This window comes from Cololabis saira, chromosome 11 (genome assembly GCF_033807715.1).
Source record: "Cololabis saira isolate AMF1-May2022 chromosome 11, fColSai1.1, whole genome shotgun sequence".
NCBI classification, from domain to species: domain Eukaryota; kingdom Metazoa; phylum Chordata; class Actinopteri; order Beloniformes; family Belonidae; genus Cololabis; species Cololabis saira.
In genome coordinates this window covers 3,992,413-4,017,794 of record NC_084597.1, presented here as the reverse complement: position 1 = coordinate 4,017,794, position 25,382 = coordinate 3,992,413, and the positions used below count along the sequence as shown (strand labels likewise).

General features: G+C 37.7%; 1 protein-coding gene across 1 annotated transcript in view; it reads left to right on the top strand.

The window, feature by feature from the left end:
- Window positions 1-25,382, top strand: part of LOC133454848 (astrotactin-2) — a 178,366-nt gene that overhangs the window by 25,546 nt on the left and 127,438 nt on the right. Inside the window, exons 3-4 of the mRNA XM_061733571.1 lie at window positions 11,423-11,530; window positions 19,516-19,668. Coding sequence (XP_061589555.1) covers window positions 11,423-11,530; window positions 19,516-19,668 — 261 coding nt within the window. The remainder of the gene's footprint in view (window positions 1-11,422; window positions 11,531-19,515; window positions 19,669-25,382) is intronic.

The window sequence follows — 25,382 nt, the reverse complement described above, 5'->3', positions numbered from 1 at the left end:
AAAGGAAGGAAGATATGAGAAAGGAAGGAAGGAAGGAAGATATGAGAAAGGAAGGAAGGAAGGAAGGAAGATATGAGGAAGGAAGGAAGGAATATATGAGGAAGGAAGGAAGGAAGGAAGGAAGATATGAGAAAGGAAGGAAGGAAGGAAGGAAGGAAGATATGAGGAAGGAAGGAAGGAAGGAAGGAAGGAAGGAAGGAAGGAAGATATGAGGAAGGAAGGAAGGAAGGAAGGAAGATATGAGGAAGGAAGGAAGGAAGATATGAGGAAGGAAGGAAGGAAGGAAGGAAGATATGAGAAAGGAAGGAAGGAAGGAAGGAAGGAAGATATGAGGAAGGAAGGAAGGAAGGAAGGAAGGAAGGAAGGAAGGAAGGAAGGAAGGAAGGAAGGAAGGAAGGAAGGAAGGAAGGAAGGAAGGAAGGAAGATATGAGGAAGGAAGGAAGGAAGGAAGGAAGATATGAGGAAGGAAGGAAGATATGAGAAAGGAAGGAAGGAAGATATGAGAAAGGAAGGAAGGAAGGAAGGAAGATATGAGAAAGGAAGGAAGGAAGGAAGATATGAGAAAGGAAGGAAGGAAGGAAGATATGAGAAAGGAAGGAAGGAAGGAAGGAAGGAAGGAAGGAAGGAAGGAAGGAAGGAAGGAAGGAAGGAAGGAAGGAAGGAAGGAAGGAAGGAAGGAAGGAAGGAAGGAAGGAAGGAAGGAAGGAAGGAAGGAAGGAAGGAAGGATGGATGGATGGATGGATGGATGGATGGATGGATGGATAAATTCCCGTTGATGATGTTTTTGTGTAACAAACATGGTGGATCTGAGAGTGAGATAGATTTATAGTTACAAAGATGGAGTTGAATTGGTATTTTTTTTATCGTCATTTTTATCGTTATCGGGATAAATGCCAGAAATTATCGTGATCATTTTTTAGTCCATACCGCCCATCCCTAATGTCCAGTATATCCCGGGGAAACCCGGCTGCAGGCCGACCGGTGAAGGTGTCCTTCCTTCCTTCCTCTCTTTCTGCTTCCCTCCCTCTCTTCCCTCCATCCACGTCTCTCTGGGCATGTTCTAACATGATGCATAAATTCACAACCAATTTTACACCACATTGCGTTAGCGTCGCTCCCCAACGCGGCCCACTTTACAGCACTGGAATCCAACTCCACTCCTGACCCATTTAAGTGCACCGGACCAAGAGAGTGACTCTGGTTTTAAAACACACACGTTTTACTCAGACTTTTTTTAATCATGTCTAAAAACTTTATGGCGCAGTGCGAGTTTTTGATGAGCCGTGCCTTACTATTTATGAAGTGAGCAAAGGAGAACGTTTCACGTGGCATTGCTCAGCATTTGCCCGGGAATGATGGCTGCGTCCGGGGAACAGGAGAGAAAGAATATGTTGCTCTATTGGCGGTAAACTGTGTTCACCAGGGGCGGCACAGTGGTGGCGTTTATGAGAAAAGAGACGATTTTAACGCCATAGAAAGAGGCTTACAGAGCGTTCTTCTTCTACACTTTCTATCACCAGCTTTTTTTTTTTTTCCAATTGCCTTTGCCTTGGAAATGAGTTATTTACCATGTCTGTGTTTTCCTTGCTTAAATAAAACCAACACAAATCATACGTTAAAGGGGAGCTATTATGAAAAACACATTTTTTCTGTCTTTAACATATATAAAGTGGTACAGTACAATTTCGATAAAAAAGTCAAAATGTCGATAAAAAAGTCAAAATGTCGAGAAAAAAGTTGAAATGTCGAAATTAATGTTGAAGTACAATTTCGAGAAAAAAGTCGAAATGTCGAGAAAAAAATTAAAAATTTCGAGAAAAATGTCAAAATGTCGAGAAAAAAGGCGAAATGTCGAGCAAAAAAGTTAAAATGTTGAGAAAAAAATTTGAAATTATGAGAACAAATCAAAATGTCGAGCAAAAAAGTCGAAATGTCGAGAAAAAAGTCGAAATGTCGAGAAAAAAGTCAAAATGTAAAAAAAAAAGTCGAAATGTCGAGCAAAAAAGTTGAAATTTCAAGAAAAAAGTCGAAATGTCAAGAAAAAAAGTCGAAATGTCGGGGAAAAAAGTCAAAATGTTGAGAAAAAAGTTGAAATGTTGAGATTAAAGGGGATCTATTATGAAAAACAGGTTTTCTCTTGCTTTAACATTTATAAAGTGGTCTCCCCTCAGCAACTCAGAGAAGGAGGAAACAACCAGATTCTGCAGTGTCTGTACAGCCGCCCGGATGAGCCGTCCAGTGTGATGTGGATCTACGAGCCAATAAGATTAGCCCAAAGTTACGGAACGACGGGAGCAGAATCCCTTTAGCGATGCGTGAAACCACGCCAACAACTAACTCCGCCGGCCGGAGCTTCCGCCATTTTTTTCGTAGCGGTGTATCGCGTCATTCAGACAGCCAATCAGCACAGAGCCTCATTATCATAGCCCCGCCCACTCAGAATCCTGCATAGATAATAAGGTTAGAGAATGGGAAGATAAAGACATGGCTCAGAGGCTGAATTTCTAATTTATTTAGCAAAAACAATCAAAAGCTTGTTTTTAAGACTTTCAAGGCCTGTTTAAAATAGGTATTAGATGTCATAATAGGTCTCCTTTAAATAAAAGGCAAGGCGAGGCAAGTTTATTTGTATAGTGCAGGGGTCGGCAACCCAAAATGTTTTAGAGCCATATTGGACCAAAAACACAAAAAACAAATATGTCTGGAGCCGCAAAAAATGAAAAGTCTTGTATAAGCCTTAGAATGAAGACAACACATGCTGCATGTTTCTATATTAGTTAGAACTGGGGGAAGATTTTTTTTTCATTATGCACTTCGAGAAAAAACTCAAAATGTCGAGAAAAAACTCAAAATGTTGAGAAAAAAGTCTAAATGTCGAGGAAATAGTCAAGATCTCATGAAAAAAGTGGAAATGTCGAGAAAAAAAAGTGGAAATGTCGAGATTAATGTTGAAGTACAATCTCGAGAAAAAAGTCAAAATGTCGAGCAAAAAGTTGATATTTTGAGAAAAAAGTGGAAATGTTGGGAAAAAAGTCTAAATGTGGAGCAAACAGTTGATATTTTGAGAAAAAAGTCGAAATGTCAAGATTAATGTTGAAGTACAATCTTGAAAAAAAGAGAAAAAAAGGAAAAAGAGAAGAAAAAAGAAAAAAAGGAAAATAAGAAAAAAAGAAATAAAAAGAGAAAAAAGAAAAAAAAGAAGAAAAAAAGAAAAACGGTGCAGTTCCATGGCCGACCAGAGGGTGGCGCGTCCGCTATGAGTAAACGGTCAGCCTGTGTTCACTCTCTTTTCGGCAGAAGTCATTGCCAAGAGCACACAGTTTACTAACTGAGAACTCCCGGTAACGAATAAACACTCCTCACACCAGAAATTCACCATAATTCACCTGGTACACACTGTTAACAAGTTATTTGTTCGCCAGGGTGTTACATTGTGTGAGGATTCAGCTGGAATGGAGAGCCTCTGTTAGCAGTTTAGCTCCGGTAAGAAATGCTAATGCTAATCCGCCATCTTGGCTATCAGGACTCCTTGTGGCTGTTACTCTTGATTCATGAATAAAAACCAATTGGAGCTGTGATACTGTCGCCAAGAGTACGAGAGACTACACAGATACAGATACATATCATTTCAGTGGCGATAAATGAGTGTAAAAAGATCGCTAATTACGTTAGCACCGAGCTAATCCCGCTAGCCGCGAGCTAATTGTGCACTGTCATGCTAAGGTTCCTCTACACCAGGGATCGGCAACCCGCGGCTCTTTAGCGCCGCCCTAGTGGCTCCATGAAGCTTTTTCAAAAATGTTTGACCTTTTTTTTCTTTTTTTTTCTTTCTTTTTTTTCCTTATTTCTTTTTTTTCTCTTTTTTCTTCCCTTTTCCTTTCCTTTTTAATCTCAACATTTCGACTTTTTTCTCGAGATTGTACTTCAACATTCATCTCGACTTTTTTGTCGACATTTCATCTTTTTTCTCGACATTTTGACTTTTTTCTCAAGATTGTACTTCAACATTAATCTTGACATATTGTTTTTTCCCCCAAAACCAAAGAGCACCTTCAAGATTCTTTCTTAACAATTCCCTGAGCACTTCGGATTTTCTCTTCACTTAATCTTGACATTTTGACTTTTTTCTCAAAATTTTGACTTTTTTACCGACATTTCGACTTTTTTCTCGAAGTGCATAATGAAAAAAAAAATCTTCCCCCAGTTATAACATAGAAACATGCAGCATGTGTTGCCTTCATTCTAAGGCTGATAAAAGACTTTTCATTTTTTGCGGCTCCAGACATGTTTGTTTTTTGTGTTTTTGGTCCAATATGGCTCTTTCAACATTTTGGGTTGCCTACCCCTGACTTACACTATGCAGCTGTGATTTTACACCATTAAAAGTGCCTTATATTTAATTGTTTGAGGTTAAAGTTATGTTACTGAAGGAGTATTGATTGATTACCTGTATTGTTAAGGTAATTTAATGGTTTAAATATGCTTAAGTGAATACATAATGGCTGTTTGATCCATCCTAACAGTTAAAAGAGGGCTGAATATTAAAGGGCCTATGTTTAATTAAAAATATGTTACAATTACAGTGCTGTTAAAAGAGAATAAATAGATTTAATGTGTTAAAAATATAAATAGTGTGTTTAAATATATTATATTTCATTTACATGTTGAAGTGAATGTTGTGATTTGGTGTGCATGATTTGCAGCTAATTGACACTGGTATATCTTGTGTGATGTGCAGTGTTGGGGTAGTTACTCAAAAAAGTAATCCATTACATATTACTAGTTACTTTTAAAAAAGTAATCCCTTACACTACTTAGTTACTGGTTGCTGAAAGTAACTAATTACATTACTAGTTACATTACTTTTGGATTACTCCGCAATATCACCTGAGCTGCACCGTAACTAGATTGCCAATGAACAACATTTACAGGACTGTCTCAGAAAATTAGAATATTATGATTTTCTGTAATGCAATTACAAAAACAAAAATGTCATACATTCTGGATTCATTACAAATCAACTGAAATATTGCAAGCCTTTTATTATTTTAATATTTCTGATCATGGTTTACAGCTTAAGAAAACTCAAATATCCTATCTCAAAAAATTTGAATATTCTGGGAATCTTAATCTTAAACTGTAAGCCATAATCAGCAATATTAATATAATAAAAGGCTTGCAATATTTCAGTTGATTTGTAATGAATCCAGAATGTATGACATTTTAGTTTTTTTTAATTGCATTACCGAAAATAAAGAACTTTATCACAATATTCAAATTTTCTGAGACAGTCCTGTAGTTGCAACCTTATTACTGCAGTGCCCAGATCAGCACCAGAAGTCCCGTAAAATCACGTTAAAGGCTGATTTATGGTTCGGCGTTACACCAACGCAGAACTTACAAGATTTATCTTCTTATTACAAGCAAAGAAATCTTGTTCCACTGGCAGATTTTTCTACTTATTTCAAGTGAAAATCTACTTAAAACAGGTGAAAATTGTTATTTTTCCAGTGATGAGTCTTGTTTTAAGTGTAATGAGATTTTTTTTACTAAAATGAGACATTTTAACTAGAAATAAGACAAATATTCTTGTTAACATTGAGTTTTTGCAGTGATCCATGTTACTTATCCTGTGAAAGACAGAGTCATATTGATAAGTTCAGAAAAGTGTTTTTTATTGTTGTGTTTTGATGTATTTGATGTAAGCCCAGTGGATATTTAAAGCTTACAGAAGGCTGCATTTAACTGCTGCTATGTCATTCCTGCAGTATTTCTGCAGCTGTTTTGGTTTGTGATATATATTTTATTATTTATAATCAGCACAAATTATCTGTCCCCATATGATAAAATCCACCATCCCCCCTGATTTATTTTTACAACTCGAGTACTGAAAAAACCCCAAAGAAAACAGGATTTAAAAAAAAAAAAAAAAGAGAAGATTTTAGCTTTTGCACACGACTATATGTGGGTGGCCGGGTCTTATGAACGTCTGCTGCTGAGACACAGACAGGTTGTGAACAAAATCGATTTTCACCTGATTCATTCTTTTGAAAAAAGAAAAAAAAAAGCCACTTCACTTTCAGAACAATCTGAAAATGTGTGTCTGGTGTAAAATTGATCTGGTCCCACCTCTGGAAATGGTGTTGAGAACACCTGGCAGGATCTGCATTCGTGAACACATTTGTCCTCTTAACTCGGAGCAAACGACTCAATGCTTTAAAAGGAAAATAAACCTCCACCGACTGTGAACGGTGTCTGATACGACGGAGATTTCCTCCGTGCTGCTTTACACATACCACCACTTCCCCGGATTAATCATTCACTTCATGTGTTTTACATTCATTGCCACTTCAATGGGGACAAATCATTTGGAAGTAAAGAACTATATTCATTGATGTGCATAAGGTTGAAGAATATGAGCTATAATGAGGGTGTCATCGCAGTGAGCTGTTCCAACAAAATGGAAATGACGGTGTGAAAAAATGACAAGTTACAAAGAGAATAGAGTAGTAGATGTAGCTCATTCACTGGGAATAAAAGCCAATCTTCCTAACTAAATATACATATCTATACACACATATATATATATATATATATATATATATATATATATATATATATATATATATATATATATTAGCTCCTATGATCACTCGGGCACACAAATCCCTCCACCACAGTAAGGTGGCGGTTCAAGGAGGGGCATGTATATATACAGTTGAGGACGATTTTATTAGCCCCCTTACAAAATAGTGCTTGTTTTCTAAGTGTTTTCCAAGTGATATTAACCAGAGCAAAATAAACTGAACACAGCTTTTTGTAGACTTCGTAGTTTTATTTTGGATGCCTACACTATTTTATATTCCACTCAGAAATTAAGATATTGTACAAAACACAAAAACTACCAGGGTCAAAATGATTAGCCCCCCACACCCTAATAGTCAATTGTGTATCCTTTTTGCTGTATTACTGCCTGCAGACGTTTGTTGTAGTTTACAACAAGTCTCTCACACTTCATTTGAGGAATCCTGGCCCATTCTTCTTTGGCAAATCTCTCCAGTTCCTCTAGATTTGATGGGTGCCTGGCATGGACATGTTTCTTTAGGTCACCCCACAGATTTTCTATTGGATTTAAGTCAGGGCTTTGTGCAGGCCATTCAATGACATTCACTTTGGTCGTCTGGAGATAGTTCTTCACCAAGAGGGAGGTGTGTTTAGGATCCTTGTCATGTTGGAAGATGAATTGACGTCTCAGACCTAGTTTCACAGCCGACTGCCTAAGGTTCTCTTTCAAAATAGCCAAATATTTTTCTTTATTCATGATTCCATCCACCTTGACAAGATTTCCTGTTCCAGACGCACTGAAGCATCCCCACAGCATAATACTCCCACCACCATGCTTCACTGTGGGGATGGTGTTCTTGGTGTTGAATGCCTGTCCTTTTTTTCTCCAAACGTAAGCAGTGTCTCTGTGGCCAAAGAGCTCTAGTTTAGTCTCGTCAGACCATAAGACACGCTTCCAGTATGAATAATCTTTCTCCAGGTTGTCTTTGAGCATAATGAAGTCTGGCTTGAAGGTGCCTCTTCCTCAAAAGTGGGGTTTTTCTTGGTCTGCACCCTCGTAGGTCATTCCTGTGCAGAGCTCTAGTTGTGGTCTTCTTCGAGACAATGATTCCTGATTTGGCCAAGTAATTTGCCAGCGCCTTGGAAGTTAATCTGGGGTCTCTAGACACGTCTCTCACCAGTTTCCTCTCCAGTCTCTCTGAAATCTTTCTCTTTCTACCTCTGCCAGGCTTGTTCTGCACTGTGTTGCTGTCTTTGGAGCGTTGAATGATGCCTCTCACTCCAGTCCTTGACACCTGGAAACGGTTGGATATCTTCGTATATCCCTCCCCTGCTTTGTGGGCATCTATAATTCTTATTCTGAGGCCCACACTGATCTCCTTTGTTTTTGGCATGTTGCTTCCTCAACTGCCAGCTCCACAATGAGGCTTTTATACCATGTTTTGGCTTGAGTTAATTAACTTAACTGAATTGAGTGCAATCACCTGTTTGACCTGATTACCTTTATGCACATCACCTGTGAAGGTTAAGCACATCGCTGCATAAAAGTGGCTTGTGTGATGACTTAATAAATGGTAATTTCTTAAAGGGGGCTAAATATAAATAAAATAATGTCCCTGGTCATTTTAGCTTTTTCTTACATAATAATGTTTTGGTGCACAAATATAAATGTTTTGGCCTATATAATGACAAATTGTATGTTCAGGAATGCTCTGTTAGAACCGCCTTTGCTCTGCAAAAAAGGATCTTGCCAGAAACTTGAAAATGCTTAAAATTCCATAGGGGGGCTAATAATATCGTCCTCAACTGTGTGTGTGTATATATATATATATATATATATATATATATATATATATATATAGTGTGTGTGTATGTATATAGGACCAGTCTGAATAGCAGAAAATCAAGTGCTGGAGGGAGGGTGCGTGTTCAGAGCAGGAATACCAGCAATAGCAATACTTCCTTTGCAGGGAGGTTTATTTTCAAAGAGATTTATTTAAACTTTTTTTTTTAATTGCTTTACAACTGAGCCTTCGTCTGTCTTGAGTGTTCAAGAATAAACACCTTTTTGTAGCTAAACGCTCCCTGTGTTTCAGTGAACCCATCACTGCACTGTTTTTCATAACCATTTACTATGAAAGACACAATTATCTGGAGCTGTTAAAGGACGCCGGAGCAGTCAGGGCTCTGATCCAAATCCTTGGGGAGAGGATTTGTGGAGGAGTAAATCTCTCTGGATCATTATCCACTGGCCTGACACACCGTACACACTGGGCTACTTACAGCGCAGTCACGTCTTTTCTAGTGATGCACCGATTGTTCGGTAACCGAAATTGTTCGTCCGAAAATAGCAAAAAAAACACTTTGGGTGTTCGGTGGAATAAGTGGGGAAAAAAACCGAACAATTAATAACGGCGTTGTAAAATAAGGAAATACACTGGCCGCTCCGTCCCGTAACGTTGCGCACTACATAAATCGTTGGCCAACCAAAAACTAACCCCATAATAATTTTACCTAACATTCACCAGGAGGTGGAACCAAAACAACATAACGCTGGGAAATTAAAATTTTTTCATTTTTTTATGTTCAATAAATATTTTCTACCTTGTAATTTTGTAAAAGATTTTTTTCTTTGAAAAGCCTAAATCAAATTTATTTGATTTATGCAATGGTGAAAAAAATTGGCAAAATAAATGAAAAACTGCTGAAGAACCATGTTCGGTATTCGGCCAAGTCTTTATTATTATTTTCGGTTTCGGTTTCGGCCACAAATTTTCATTTCGGTGCATCACTAGTCTTTTCCTTGTTAATTTGCAGCGGACAGGTGAAACATTTCTTCTCTCTTCATAACCAAAATAAAACCATTGATTTTCATTTTCTCATTTGATTTCCCTCCTTGGAGAGATTAAAGGGTCTAATCTCTGTGATGCAACAACACATGGATGAAACCACATAGATGTTATTATTCACTGCTAATATCGAAACATAATAGAAACATTTAACACAAATTCTTGTCTTTTTTTTTTGTTAGATTTTAAATTAAATCTGAAGCCGTGAATATAAATGTGAGATTATTTATCCATGTCTGATTAGCTTTGCATTTTATAAATCCTCTGTAATTATCACTTGGTGAGAGTGAGTTTTAGTGGGTTGCGTGTTTTGATGCGGCTTCGGCTCGTCGGTACAAACAAAGCTCATCTCAGCATCAGTCTCGCTGCCACTCCGACACAGACACGCAGCAACTCCAGGGACGTGACCAAATATATTCAGAAAATTAGGTTTCCCTGACAAATTGCCCAGAGATCAAACTAGGAGAGATAATAGCTAAGTGGGAGTCGTATTTGTGTCACCCTATTATACTGTAATTACACCATGTTGACCCTTTTCTCTGACAGCTGAGTGAGTAAAGTTTTTACTACTTAAAAAACAATGATTATCCAGAAAAAAATTGGATTTCTACAACTTTTTAAATACGGAAGAGTATTAGGGCCATGCAGGAGAAAAATATTTGAGAGGGGAAGATTTTTTTTTTATTATGCACTTCGAGAAAAAAGTCGAAATGTCGAGAAAAAAGTCGAAATGTCGAGATTAATGTTGAAATACAATTTCAAGAATAAAGTCGAAATTTCGCCTTTTCTCAACATTTCAACTTTATTCACGAAATTTTGACTTTTTTCTCCACATTTCGACTTTTTACTCGAAATTGTACTTCAACATTAATCTCGACATTTCAACTTTTTACTCAACATTTCAACTTTATTCACGAAATTTCGACTTTTTTCTCAACATTTCGACTTTTTTCTCGAAATTGTACTTCAACATTAATCTCGACATTTCAACTTTTTTCTCAACATTTCGACTTTTTTCTCAACATTTCGACTTTTTTCTCAACATTTCGACTTTTTTCTCCACATTTTGACTTTTTTCTCAAAATTGTACTTCAACATTAATCTCGACATTTCAACTTTTTTCTCAACATTTCAACTTTATTCACGAAATTTCAACTTTTTTCTCAACATTTCGACTTTTTCCTCGAAATTGTACTTCAACATTAATCTCGACATTTCAACTTTTTTCTCAACATTTCGACTTTTTTCTCGAAATTTTGACTTTTTTCTCCACATTTCGACTTTTTTCTCGAAATTGTACTTCAACATTAATCTCGACATTTCAACTTTTTTCTCAACATTTCGACTTTTTTCTCAACATTTCGACTTTTTTCTCCACATTTTGACTTTTTTCTCAAAATTGTACTTCAACATTAATCTCGACATTTCAACTTTTTACTCAACATTTCAACTTTATTCACGAAATTTCGACTTTTTTCTCAACATTTCGACTTTTTCCTCGAAATTGTACTTCAACATTAATCTCGACATTTCAACTTTTTTCTCAACATTTCAACTTTATTCACGAAATTTCAACTTTTTTCTCAACATTTCGACTTTTTCCTCGAAATTGTACTTCAACATTAATCTCGACATTTCAACTTTTTTCTCAACATTTCGACTTTTTTCTCGAAATTGTACTTCAACATTAATCTCGACATTTTCTCGACATTTTGTGCATAATGAAAAAAAAAATCCTCCTCTAACATATTATTTTTATTTTTCTCCTGCCTGGCCCTAATACTCTTCCGTAGATAATAGCTAAGTGGGAAATCGTATTTGTGTCACCCTGTTATACTGTAATTACACCATGCTGACCCTTTTCTCCGACAGCTGAGTGAATAAAGTTTGTACTACTTGAAAAAGCAAATGATTATCCAGAAAAAAATATGAACCAGCAAATGATAGATTTTAATCTATTTTTTCTGTCTTTTTTTCCTTCTCTCTGTGTTAATGTTCGAATGCCAGCAACTGGAAACGTGTTCGGTCCTCAAGGGGAATCGGGATCAGAGCCCGAAGACGACAATCACTCAAAGTTTTACACGGAGCAGCACAGAGGACGGCGGCGCAGCAAAGGTGAGCAGGAGTGGATCTGTTGGAGTGTTGTGATCAATGTATAATATTTCAAATGCATTAACATGGCCAGGAGGGGAGCTCTTATCTACTGCAGGCTGAGGAGAACGCAATAAGGAAAACAAAAAAGAGTCAAATATCGTATTTTCTGGACTATAAGCTGCACCTGAATACAAGCCGCATCCGCTCTATTTAAAAAAAAAAGATATTCAAGCCGCAGATATTTATATTATTAGATTAGATATTTACTACATGTACAGAAGGATTTTGAACTGTAAATGATGTACATGTTTGTACCTAAATAGATCTTTCCTAACAGAGTCTTTTAACACGGCAGCAACTTTGCTGATTAAAACGGGACAGAACCAACAGAAAATAACCGGTATTTATTTATCTGTTTGAAATCTGCTTCTACTTCTATCTGCTAAAGAAGAAGTAGCGTATTCTTCTTTGCATTCATTTTGTTTTAGTTTTGATTCTAATTCCGGTTAGAGCGCCCCGAGCATTTATCGAAATGTCGAGAAAAAAAGTCAAAATTTCTAGAAAAAAAGTCGAAATTTTGTGAAAAAAGTCAAAATGTTGAGAAAAAAAGTCTAAATGTTGAGAAAAAAAGTCTAAATGTTGAGAAAAAAAGTCGAAATGTCGAGAAAAAAGTCGAAATTTTGAGAAAAAAGTCAAAATGTCGAGAAAGTTATCTGTTTATCTGTTTGAAATCTGCTTCTACCTACTTCTATCTGCTAAAGAAGAAGTAGCGTATGCTTCTTTGCATTTATTTTGTCTTAGTTTTGATTCTAATTCCGGTTAGAGCGCCCCGAGCGGTGGAAGAAAAATCCACAGAATAGCTGCACTATGAAAAAAGTAGCGGCTTATAGTCCAGAAAATACGGTATGTCTGAATATGAAGGGGAAAATGAGATATATGGCTCGTAGCAGAACGAAATGAAGCTAGAAATGTTTGAAATGTTTGAAGAGTCTTACCCCCCCAGGGGTTTAAAGAGCACTGCTCAATGGCACTTAAAGCAGATTTATATGATCTGAAGTAAATGAAGGCTCTGCCATGAGGTCGACTTCATCCGTCCACCTCAGTGGCTCTGTAGTGATTTAAAACAGTGAAATAAACTTTTTTTATTACATCACTTCCTTTACGCTGGATGTTGACTCAGTTAGGACTAAACAAACGTAATGTGATGTGATGCATCGTGAAACTAACGTCTGAAAACCGACCTGAAAAGTTTGAACCGTCAGTTTTCTTTCCAGATGTTTCATTTGACTTTCTATGGATCAATGAATGGATGATGGATGGATGGAAAATTAAATGTTTAAAAAATTAATAAATAAAAATTTAATGAAAAATGAAAAAATAATTGGCAAGTGTTCACATGGAAGGTAAACAATCCCTGTTCAACAGCTCAGTCTAAATACTGCACTTACACACTGCAGTGTAAGTACACTTTACAGACAGTTAAGAAGTTAAAATGGCTTTATAATTACCTAAATGTATTCCTTACAATCCAGTAACAGACCCATGGGGTTAACAGCGGGACATTACTTTAGATTAGTGCACTTAATACATCTGCCATCTACCCCAAACACCTCTATAACACTGAGTCCATTAATATAAGTGTCTATTGTAAGACTGAACTTCACAAAGAGGAAAGGTCTGTGAGTGCTGCAGCTTTTTTACGCTTAAAGTCATTTTAAACCATTCAAAGAACGGTATTGTCACTGAATGACAACACAGCAACACATTAGAGATGAAAGCGATGTGATGCCTTTGTATCGTGTCTTTTATTGATGCGACTGACTGAAATCCTGTCGAACCCACAACGTAATCACAAGGAAAACCTTTGGCTTACTTATTTCCTAACCTTCTTATTTATATACAGAATTTCACAGAGCTGTCATTTCTAACTGTGATTCAAATGTCAGCACTGAGCTATAACCTCTAAGCAAATGTCAGATTTCAGATTTACCATTTATCAGTCAAAGCATTAAACATCATAAATGTTTCAAAAGCATTAATATTAGCTCAACTCTGACAGCCTGGTGGGAATTCCTTAAAGTAGCTAAAGTCTCACTTTTTCCATGTGACCGCACACCCGTATGGAACAACCTAGACATTCTGAAAAATGATCAAAAGATGGTAAACGTTGCTCAATGGAGAGACCAAGGGTGGGGGCCATGACCTGGGCCCGGCTGTGCCTGGGTGGGGGGTGGCTGTCTGCGCTGGTCGTGCCCCTGCGACAGGGTGGTGCGCGGGCGGGCGCGGCGGCGTGGTGGAGTCAATCTCAGGTGTCTGTCTTATGTCGTCAGCAGTGTTGTGCTAGTTACCGAAAAATAGTAACTAGTTACTGTTACTAGTTACTTCATTAAAAAAGTAACTCAGTTAGTAACTCAGTTACTTAGACCAAAAAGTAATGCGTTACTATGAAAAGTAACTATTGAGTTACTTTAAATAAAAACATTTTTTTAAATGCTCCCATTAATGCCCGCTAAAGGGTCGGGATGCAGCGGCGCAGTCAGAAGAGCAGTGTAATACGTGCCAGGCGGTGTTGATCTCTGCAATTTGAAGCCTTTTTAATTGTAAAAAGAATTTCACCTACCACAGGTTCTTTTTGGAACGTAACCGCTGCGAAAAACGAGGGATTACTGTAATGACAATATCTCCACGTTGCGAAACTCGCCATCTCTCGGCTCTCCATGACCGTGGTGATGATAGCCACACGCACATACACACACATACACACACACACATAGCCACACAGACAGATACACACACACACACACACACACACACACACACACATAGCCACACAGACATATACACACACACACACACACACACACACACACACACACACACACATAGACATATACATCGGCCCGTTCTCTCTCTCTGTGGGGTTGCTGGTGGCCTGGGTTCCGGGTTCCTCCTTGTCGGCCTCCGGTTTCTCGGGTGGCGGGGTTGCGCCACCCGAGAAACCTATTGTGTGTAATAGGACTATTACACACACACACACACACACACACACACACACACACACACATAGCCACACAGACATACACACACACATAGCCACACACACACACACACACACACAGACAGACACACACACACATAGCCACACAGACATACACACACATAGCCACACAGACACACACACACACACAGACAGACAGACACACACACACACATAGCCACACAGACACACACACACATAGCCACACAGACATACACACACACATAGCCACACACACACAGACACACACACACACACATAGCCACACAGACACACACACACATAGCCACACAGACACACACACACATAGCCACACAGACATACACACACACATAGCCACACAGACATACAAACACACATAGCCACACACACACACACACAGACACACACACACACACATAGCCACACAGACACACACACACATAGCCACACAGACATACACACACATAGCCACACACACACACACACACAGACAGACACACACACACATAGCCACACAGACACACACACACATAGCCACACAGACATACACACACATAGCCACACACACACACACACACACACACATAGCCACACAGACATACACACACACATAGCCACACACACACACACAGACACACACACACACACATAGCCACACACACACACACACACACACATAGCCACACAGACATACACACACACATAGCCACACACACACACACACACACAGACAGACACACACACACACACACACACACACACATAGCCACACGGACACACACACACACACACACACACACATAGCCACACACACACACACACACACACACATAGCCACACAGACATACACACACACATAGCCACACACACACACACACAGACACACACACACATAGCCACACAGACATACACACACATAGCCACACAGACATACACACACATAGCCACACACACACACACACACACACACACACACACACACACATAGCCACACAGACATATACACACACGCACACATAGCCACACAGACAGATACACACACACACACACATAGCCACACAGACAGATACACACACACACACACACAGTCACACAGACATATACACACACACACACACACACACACACACACACACACACATAGACACATGGACATATACACACACACACACACACACACACACACACACACACACACACACACACACACACATAGACACACGGACATATACACACACACACACACACACACACATATAGACATATACATCGGCCCGTTCACCTGCATGCTCGCTCTGTAGTTTTGGGGGTTAGTTAATCACGGTAGTTTAGCTTAGTTGTGATTGGGTCTCGGGACCTGGGACGGTTGCTGCTCGTGTTTCTGCCGGTTTCGTGTCTGTTTCGTGTCGGTTTTGTGTCTGTTTTGTTTTTGTTTTTTTTCCTCTGCTTTTCTTTTTTGCAAATTTCCAGTGCTCGATGTGCGCCTCCATGTGTGTTCTTGCATCCTAGATTAGCAGTGGATGTCTGTGGATATTTTTACCTTTTTATATGTGATTTCCAACACAAATTCTCGTCCAGAACGACACCTAGAAACTTTGTTTCCCTTCACCCTATTAATTTACATACCTTCTATACTAATTGAAGCACCAGTGTCGTTGTTCCTATTGCTGAATATCATGAAGTTTGTTTTATTAAGATTCAACGATAATTTATTTACATCAAACCATGTTTTTACTCTTTGAAGTTCTTGTTTAACCACCTTCAATACCTGTGTTAGATTTTCCCCACAATAATATAAAGTTGTATCATCTGCGTTATCTTCTCAAACACTACTACAGCTCATCTTTACATCTTTACTTCACTAAAACCTACAACCTGATCACTGGTCTGTCAGATCATGACATTACACCGGCCGCTAGAAAGCTGACGAAGCTCACGTTATTGAAATCAACATACATCAAAAAACAATCCTAATATATCCTTCATCCCAAAGCAAGACTTGGCCCTTATTGGAAAAGAAATAAAGGTAACAAGGTGGAATTTTGTTTTTCTTAAAGATCTCTGTTCCTTTTAAGTTACATTTATTTTCTCTTTTTCAAAATGTTTTATGTATATTGATTGGCAAAATTTTCTTCTAATTTCTTCTGCTAATTTCCACATAATTTGCAGAATTCTGTGGTCCATTCTGTGGTTTCAACAGTTTTAACTGAAGGAATAATGGATTTGAAGGATTGTAGCACCCTATAATGTAATAACGCCTGAAAATGTAATAACATTTGCACTTAACTCAATGGAAAATCTAATAAAACCCAATAATGTAATCACTTCACCAATAATGTAATAAAATATCCTGACGGATATTGTAATAACATTTTTACCGATAATGTAATACCTTATTACATTATTGGGAATTTATTACATGGTACTCAAAGTCTGCAATTTAACCCAATAGTTATTCTGGTGTTTCAAATCCAGCGTATATAACATTCTTAGATACTTAAAACACAAAATGTAGAACTCTGGACTGAAAATTAACATATATATTACATTATTTGTCAAGTATTACATTATCAGGTTTGGAAAAAAAAAAAAAGACCCACCTGAAAATGTAATAAATTCCCAATAATGTAATAAGGTATGACATTATCGGTAAAAATGTTATCACAATATCAGTCAGGATATTTTATTACATTATTGGTGAAGTTATTACATATTTGGATTTTATTACATTTTCGATTGAGTTAAGTGCAAATGTTATTACATTTTTAGGAAATTACTACATTATAGGGTGCTACAAGGATGACTATATTGTTTTCTACTAATTATTCTTATGGCTTTTTTTTGTAAAATGAAAATAGAGTATATTTATATTTCCTTTTATTGCACCCGACACACTTTGTGGGTCCAGTAAACAAAGTTTGTCTGCCGTCCGTGTTCATGTTTGTTTAGTTGGTAATGGGAGTGTTTGCCACCGTGAGCCTACATCCTTCAGTCCACTCAGTAAGCTTTTACAGTAATTGAGGGACCCGTTCGGAGGCCCCGGTGACATCCCCCCCGACCCCGCGGGGATTAGCTAGCGGCGTTTCCCTGATCCGGTCCGGGCGGATTCCCCCCACACCAACTTCAGTTCTCACCTTGAGCTGCCTCCAAACTTCTCTCAAGGTTTCATTCAGGTCTCCTGCCACTAGTTTAGAGGATTATTGATTAAATTAAGTAGTCTTGACATTTCAATGACATGCCCTTGTTCCACTTTAATCTTTTTCATCATTTGCAAATTGCATATTGGACTGATAAGACCCACATTCTATTTTCGGAGGGAAAAAGTTTGCCTGCCTCCAACTGAGGGAGTTATCGCAGCAACACAAGGTTAACTGCCTCGGAAAGGCTTTTGTTCAAAATATGTCGACGCTCGAAAAACAAGGTAACATTACTACGGAAGAGTATTAGGGCCAGGCAGGAGAAAATAAAATACAAATATATTTATATATTTTAGAGGAGGAAGATTTTTTTTTCATTATGCACTTCAAGAAAAAAGTCGAAATGTCGAGAAAAAAGTCGAAATTTTGTGAATAAAGTCGAAATGTTGAGAAAAAAGTCGAAATGTTGAGAAAAAAGGCGAAATTTCTACTTTTTTCTCGAAATTGTATTTCAACAATCTCGACATTTCAACTTTTTTCTCGACATTTTGTATTTTTTCTCGAAGTGCACATTAAAAAAAAATCTTCCACTCTCAATTTTTTTTCTCTTGCCTGGCCCCAATACTCTTCCGTACATTACAAACTCCTCAGTATTTAGAGTGTTGAGATCAGTTCCATCCATCATCCATCCAACCATCCATCCATCCATCCATCATCACGCAATTATCTGTACTTTTTACTCCTTACATTTTAAAAACAGCCTCGTTACTCTATTTCATTTCGGCCTTTAAAAAAAACTATCCAGTTAAATTGCTCCATCCGGATAGAGTGAATTTGGTTGTGGTTGTTTCAGATGTTCTTGTCCAGTTTTGTTCTTACATCCGTTCCCTCAGATTCCTGCAACTAAACTTGGATGTACATTCCAATAAAGGTTAGGATAAATGATAACATGCCTCTGAAGTTTGACTTTTTGCACCATTACAATACTTATAGGCAACTAGTCATCATATCTGCTGCTCTCTGAAACACATGTTAATGCTCAATAGTACACATATATGCTTCTTTAATATATTTATATTAACACATGTTAATGCTCAATAGTACACATATATGCTTCTTTAATATATTTATATTAACACATGTTAATGCTCAATAGTACACATATATGCTTCTTTAATATATTTGCATTATACTAAGATACATTCATTTTCAATGGCTTTTGTCCTTAATGGCTTTTTTCCCCCTTACATTACTTTTACTTTTATACTTTAAGTAGTTTTGAAACCAGTACTTTTATACTTTTACTTGAGTGAAAAACTTGAGTTGATACTTCAACTTCTACAGGAGTATTTTTAAACTCTAGTATCTATACTTCTACCTGAGTAATGAATGTGAATACTGAAGACACCTCTGGGTACACTATACCATCTACCTGAGGGAAGTAATTTTACTCGCTGCAGAGTGGGTGAGTAGCGCATACTATTGTGTACGTACTAATGTTTTGGACGCACTAAAAAATCTCACATACTGTTTTTGCTACTCATTAGGGAGGAAGGATAGAATATCGGACGCAGCTAAAGTTTAAGCAGCTAATTCCCTGTATCTCGGCTCGGGAATAGGGAATAACCAAAACAACCGTAGCCCCGTCGGTGCCGCTGAGATCATACATCACATTCCTGTTCTCTATGCAGATTCATAAATCAGTACGAGGAAGTGCAACGTCAAGGACTGATAAAGGCTCAGAGGCTGAAGCCTCACATGATTTGTTTGTATTGTGTTCTTGTGACATAAGAATAGATATGGGGGTTGTGATACTCTTTATCCTGATGTTTGTTCCTCGTCTTCTCCAGCTCCAGGCCACTCTCACAGTCCTCTGAATAAGGTGACCCTGACTCTGATAACCATCAGCACATGTGTCAGTGCCATCGTGTACGCCACGCAGGACTCCTGCCCCCTCACCGTCAAGGTCACGCTGCACGTGCCCGAGCACTTTGTAGCGGACGGTAAGTAAAACAAGCTCGTTAAATCTTCGCACAAAAGTCAACAAAGTGTCCAAAAAAATGTTTTTTTTTTTAACAATATCTTTATTGATTTTTTATTCACACACAGGATATTATTTTAAAGGACATTTCTCAACAACTTTTGACTTAACAGTCTTACCCCCCCCCCCCATCCATTCTTTCTTTACATCTCTTTAGCTTAGTTTATTGGTCCTTTCAATTTCCACAACACAAATAACACAAATCGTCAGTGTAATACATACAAAATATATACATTTGTTAGTATATATATATATATATATATATATATATATATATATATATATATATATATGTATGTATGTATGTATGTATGTATATATATATATATACAATTTTAACTAAAAACCAAGGACCAAAAGATATAAACCAGGGGTGTCAAATGTGCAGCCTGAGAGAAGTTTCCAACGCAAAAAAAAAAAAATGTTAATTTACTAAAAAGGAATGCATAAATAATTGCCATTAATCGCAGCATATCCAATAATATATTTCTTCTACAAATCCATCGTTATTCCACAAATAAAGCCGTTTTTTTAGTTTTTTTAGTTTTCTAGAATACATTTGCCGATTTTATTTCTTTGTAGACGGTCGTTTATTTTTATTAACTGACTACTATTATATATTTTCGCAGGAAAAATATCACTACTAAAAAAGATGATAGAAGATATTTATTGGGAGAATTTCAGTTTTGAATACGAGGATAGTGACAAAGTAAAACAGTTAAAAAAGAAGTGCTGACTTTTTCGGCACACTGGCGTAAATATCTGCGCCAATTTAAAAAATAAATACACTTAATTGTACTGGAAAAATCTCTAAATCACAAAGAAACACTCTCGGATAAGAAAGATTTAGCTTTTAATTAAATTTCCTATGAAAAAGCAAAATATAAAAAAAACACACTTGTTTCTGTTTATCTTTGTAAAATGATATTAAAAGTATCTTACATAATTTGAAAAAAAACTAGAAATTTCAAGAAAAGATCCTGAAGAAATATATTTTACATAATTAGAGTGTAAACAAAGTGCATATTTCCTTTAAAATTAACTAAACTGATATTGGATTAGATAACAATAGTAAAAAAAAGAATTAGAGAAAACAATTTCCGCACCGTTTTTGTTATTTTGAGCGTGCGGCCCGCGAGAAAAAAACTGGTCAAATCCGGCCCGCCAAGAAAAATGAGTTTGACACCCCTGGTGTAGACCCTAAGCTTATGAAGCCTACCCTTTTTACAAGAAACAACAGCAAAAGTGTAATTTTTGTTTATGTGTAAGTTTTAAATTAAGAGATTTTATGTTTAAAATCAACAATAAAACAATTCCTGACAGTATTCAGAAGCAGAGTTAGCCAATATGAACTAAGAGGAACATTTATGTTCAGGGAAACAAAGGCAAGAACCAACGTTAAACAACGATGCATGTATGTATACAGTATGCGTGTGTAGGTATGTGTATGTGCTTACAGTATATATATATATACTGTATTGAATGATATTTAGTAATGACATGTGAAACATGCTGTATGTTTGTGTACAGTTATTTTGTTTATACTCGGGCAACTTCTCATATGGATTTATTTATGTATTTTGTTTTATTCTCTAAATCCTAAATGCACTAGTTTTTAAAAGCTAACATTTCTTTTTTTTCCCTTTCTTTTTTCTTGTGAAAAGGGTAGGTGTCAGTCTACAGCTTTTGGTCCTTGGTTTTTAGTTAAAATTGTGTGTGTGTATACATATATATATATATATATATATATATATATATATATATATATATATATATATATATATATATATATATACCAAAAAAATTATATATATTTTTTTGTATTACACTGACGATTTACACCTGTACTTTACAGGTTATTTGTGTTGTGGAAATTGAAAGGACCAATAAACTAAACTAAACTAAAAAATACCCACTGATTGGGAAGTTCATTTTTATCAAAGTTGTGATGTGTTGAAATTACCTTTACAAAAGAGAAATATGTTACAGCAGCAGCTGCTGGTGTTTGTTCGCCACTGTTTGTTTTGTTTCCAACCGTAATTGCAACGCAATTGACCTTCATGCAGGATGAGTGTCACGCTGTTGCTGAGTACTGAAAAAATAATATGTCATTTGTGTGGTTAGTTTTGTTAAAAGAAACGCCTAATGGACCAGGCACGGCTCGGCGTGCTCAGGGAGAGCTGTTCCCGCTTTCAAAAAGCCTGTATTGAAATCCGCCCCCCCCACGCCGAAACATGATTTGTGGTTTTCAATTTCAGTGCTTTCAATTTCAGTGCTCACAAATGATAAAGTATAACAGACGCCCATCCATCCGACGAAAAAAACAAAATCATGGGGTAGAACCAAAAATTGATTCTTCCACTGTGCAGAACTTGTTTCTTGTCATCACATACAACAGTGACATCTACTTTTACACATCCATTCATCTAATGTTCCTCAAGTGATCAATTCAGCTTACGTGGCGATGTATCACCTTCTGTAGGCCTGGGACGATAATCAATAAATCAATTAATCGCACGATAAATGAAAATGGACTTGATAATGTTTCCGGCCTCGACAAATGGCCATATGCACGCCTGTTTGTTTTCTTCGTCTCCGGCCTCCAAACACACTGGATGACAAGAGGGCTCACTCTGTGCATTGGTCTTAGCACCTGGGAGCGTTTGTTCCTTAGCGGAAAAAAATGAACGAATGAACGGAGTGAACCATCTTGTCAATCATTCAGACTCTTTGTATCTGTGGGGGGAGGCGGAGCCTCGGGTTGAATCCCCCGGGCAGACTGCGCGGACCCCAGTTTCTTTTCCTCCGCTTAGTAATATGCTTAAATTCAGCGGGCTGTCTCGTCTGATCTGAGGTCGTAGGCGAAAAATAAAGGAGAGCGCGGGTGGAGAGGAGAGGGGCGGTGGCGGCCCGGAGGCCGGCCGTCTCTCTCCCTCCAGCCCGCGGCTCAGTGCTCATGTGATTGCCGGGTGCGCCCGCGCGGCGAGGGGACGAGCCGGAGCTCCGTCACCCCGCGCGTCCGCCGCCAAGATCCACCAAGTGGATGGGAGCGCGTCCGCGTCCGCCTCCGCCGGCCCTCGCAGGCGCAGTTGTACTCGGTCAGCGCGGAGACCAGAGTCCACCGGCAGCCGCGCCCACCGCGCAAGCGGGGGGCTCGACGGAGACGGCACTCCCTTTTTCCTCTCACCCCCGCGGGTAGGGCTGCAACTAACGACTATTTTAATAGTCGACTAGTCACCGACTATTGAAACGATTAGTCGACTAATCGGATAATTTGTAATTTTTTCTTAAATTTAGTATGTCACTTTAATTATGTGGCAAATGATAATAAACACGAGAAAGATGGAACTTCAATGAAAAATACAGGACTGTCTAGAGCCATATGAAATCCGTGTTAACGGAATCGCGGACGGAATCGCGGAAATGACCAATAAAAATGGAATTAGAATAAAACGCGGAATATTACAGAATTGGCCCTAATCTGGGTTTAAATTCAGTTTTCGGGAGAAAATGGAACATTAGAAATCAAGTGAAGACGGTGGAGCGAGCTTAAGCCACGCACGCGAACGCGCATATACACAACACACACGTGCTTCTGTTTACATCATGATCGTCAAATGGTTTTACATTTTAATTTGAAGGTTTAACAGGATGTTCAATGTGTTTATGTGAGTTAAGCATGGATCTATAATAATAACGGAGTTAAGATAACTGACCAGCGTCCTCCATGCAGTTGTGCTGTGTGTTAGGGCGGAAACAGAGCTCTCTGATTTTCACAATAAAATGGTACGGGCGTGTACTTCCACTTCCACAGTGCTCCACAAAAAACAATGACATCCAAGCGAGCGGCTCCCTCCCCTCTAGGGTCTGCAAAAAAGTTACGGAACTCCACGCTAAGTGCTACATACAGAGCAGAGCAGTACGCTGACTTCTATGCATCAGGCAACAAGCTTTTTTGTAAATATTGTCAACATACGGTGGACTGGACTCGAAAAAACACGTGCGACGATCACATAGCCTCCAAAAGCCATGTAAGGAACAAGGAAAAACAACGTGCTTCTCAAAGCACACCAGCCCTGCAAACAACCATAACATCAAGTACCTCATCAGGAGACGCAAGGCGAGAGTTTGTTCAAGACTTTGTGGCTGTTTGCACATTAATGATATAAAGCAGTGATTCTTAACCATAGGGCCGCGGCCCACACTTGGGCCGCGAGCGCCATCTAGTGGGCCGCAAAGATTATTACAGGGGAAGAAAGAAAAACTGCAAAACTGTTCAATTGTTAAGATGTGTTTATATTAATTTATTATAAAAATGTGTTGAGACAATTAACAAAGAAAAGGGGAAATTCAAACTGCTGGTAAAGAAATAAAATAAGATAGCATTTGAAATAAAATAAAATCTATTTTATTTTTAAGAGAGAAAAATATGTGTAATTAAAGTTACACATGTTAAGTTGCAAATATTTATATATTTATTATTTCTCTTTAAAATGTAATTGAACAGTATTTCACTAATTTCAGGCACTTTAAACATTAAATGGACTGTTATATATTATTAAATTGTGGACATTTATTCATTTCCACTTACCAGACACTTTTTTTTAATGGTAAAAATGACGATAAAAAGCAAAATACAGAATTCAGAAATATTAAAATGGAAAAAACGGAATTTGAGAAAAAATAAAACGGAATTGGGCAAAAAATAAAATGGATTTCATATGGCTCTAAGGACTGTCTCAGAAAATTAGAATATTGTGATAAAGTCCTTTTATTTTCTGTAATGCAAAAATGTCATACATTCTGGATTCATTACAAAACTGAAATATTGCAAGCCTTTTATTATTTTAATATTGCTGATCATGGCTTACTGCTTAAGAAAACTCAAATATCCTATCTCAAATTATTAGAATATTCTGGAAATCTTAAACTGTAAACCATAATCAGCAATATTAAAATAATAAAAGGCTTGCAATATTTCAGTTGATTTGTAATGAATCCAGAATGTATGACATTTTTGTTGTTTTAATTGCATTACAGAAAATAAAGAAATAAAGAACACAATATTCAAATTTTCTGAGACAGTCCTGTAGATATTTTATTCAACTTTGCCGCTGTTCATACCAAAAGTTAAGAAAATGTTCAATTTAAAACCAAGGACAGGCACAGTGATCAGTCAGATATAAATCCATGAATGAATAAACATCTATCCATTGTTTTTCATTTTTTAAGGACAGGCAAATGTGTTATATAAAAAATAAAATAAAACGTCTAATATTTTTTCTGTATCAAGTGGGTAAATGGGTTCTGGATGGCAGGACGTTCTCTGGGTTGAACTGGTGTATCATTTGTTGAAACTCGTCACCCTCGACGTGCTTTCTCTTCAAATGCTCGTGCATTACCAACGTGCTCCCGTGATGAGCAAGGTCTGCTTTGCAAACCTTGCAAGTATCTTTTTATTTACCGTATCGAGGCTAAAAGGCTCCAAAACTTTAGAAGTTTTGCTACATGCAGCTGCTACAGGACGGGACGCCGTCATTCTGTTTACCCGCTACCGCTCGGCAGAGACGCTATCGCGCATGCGCGACTCTCGGCAGAGAACGTATTGAAGTGAGACGCCTCACTGCGTTGGAAAAACACGTCTGGCGACTATTGTCGACAATGGAATTCATTGTC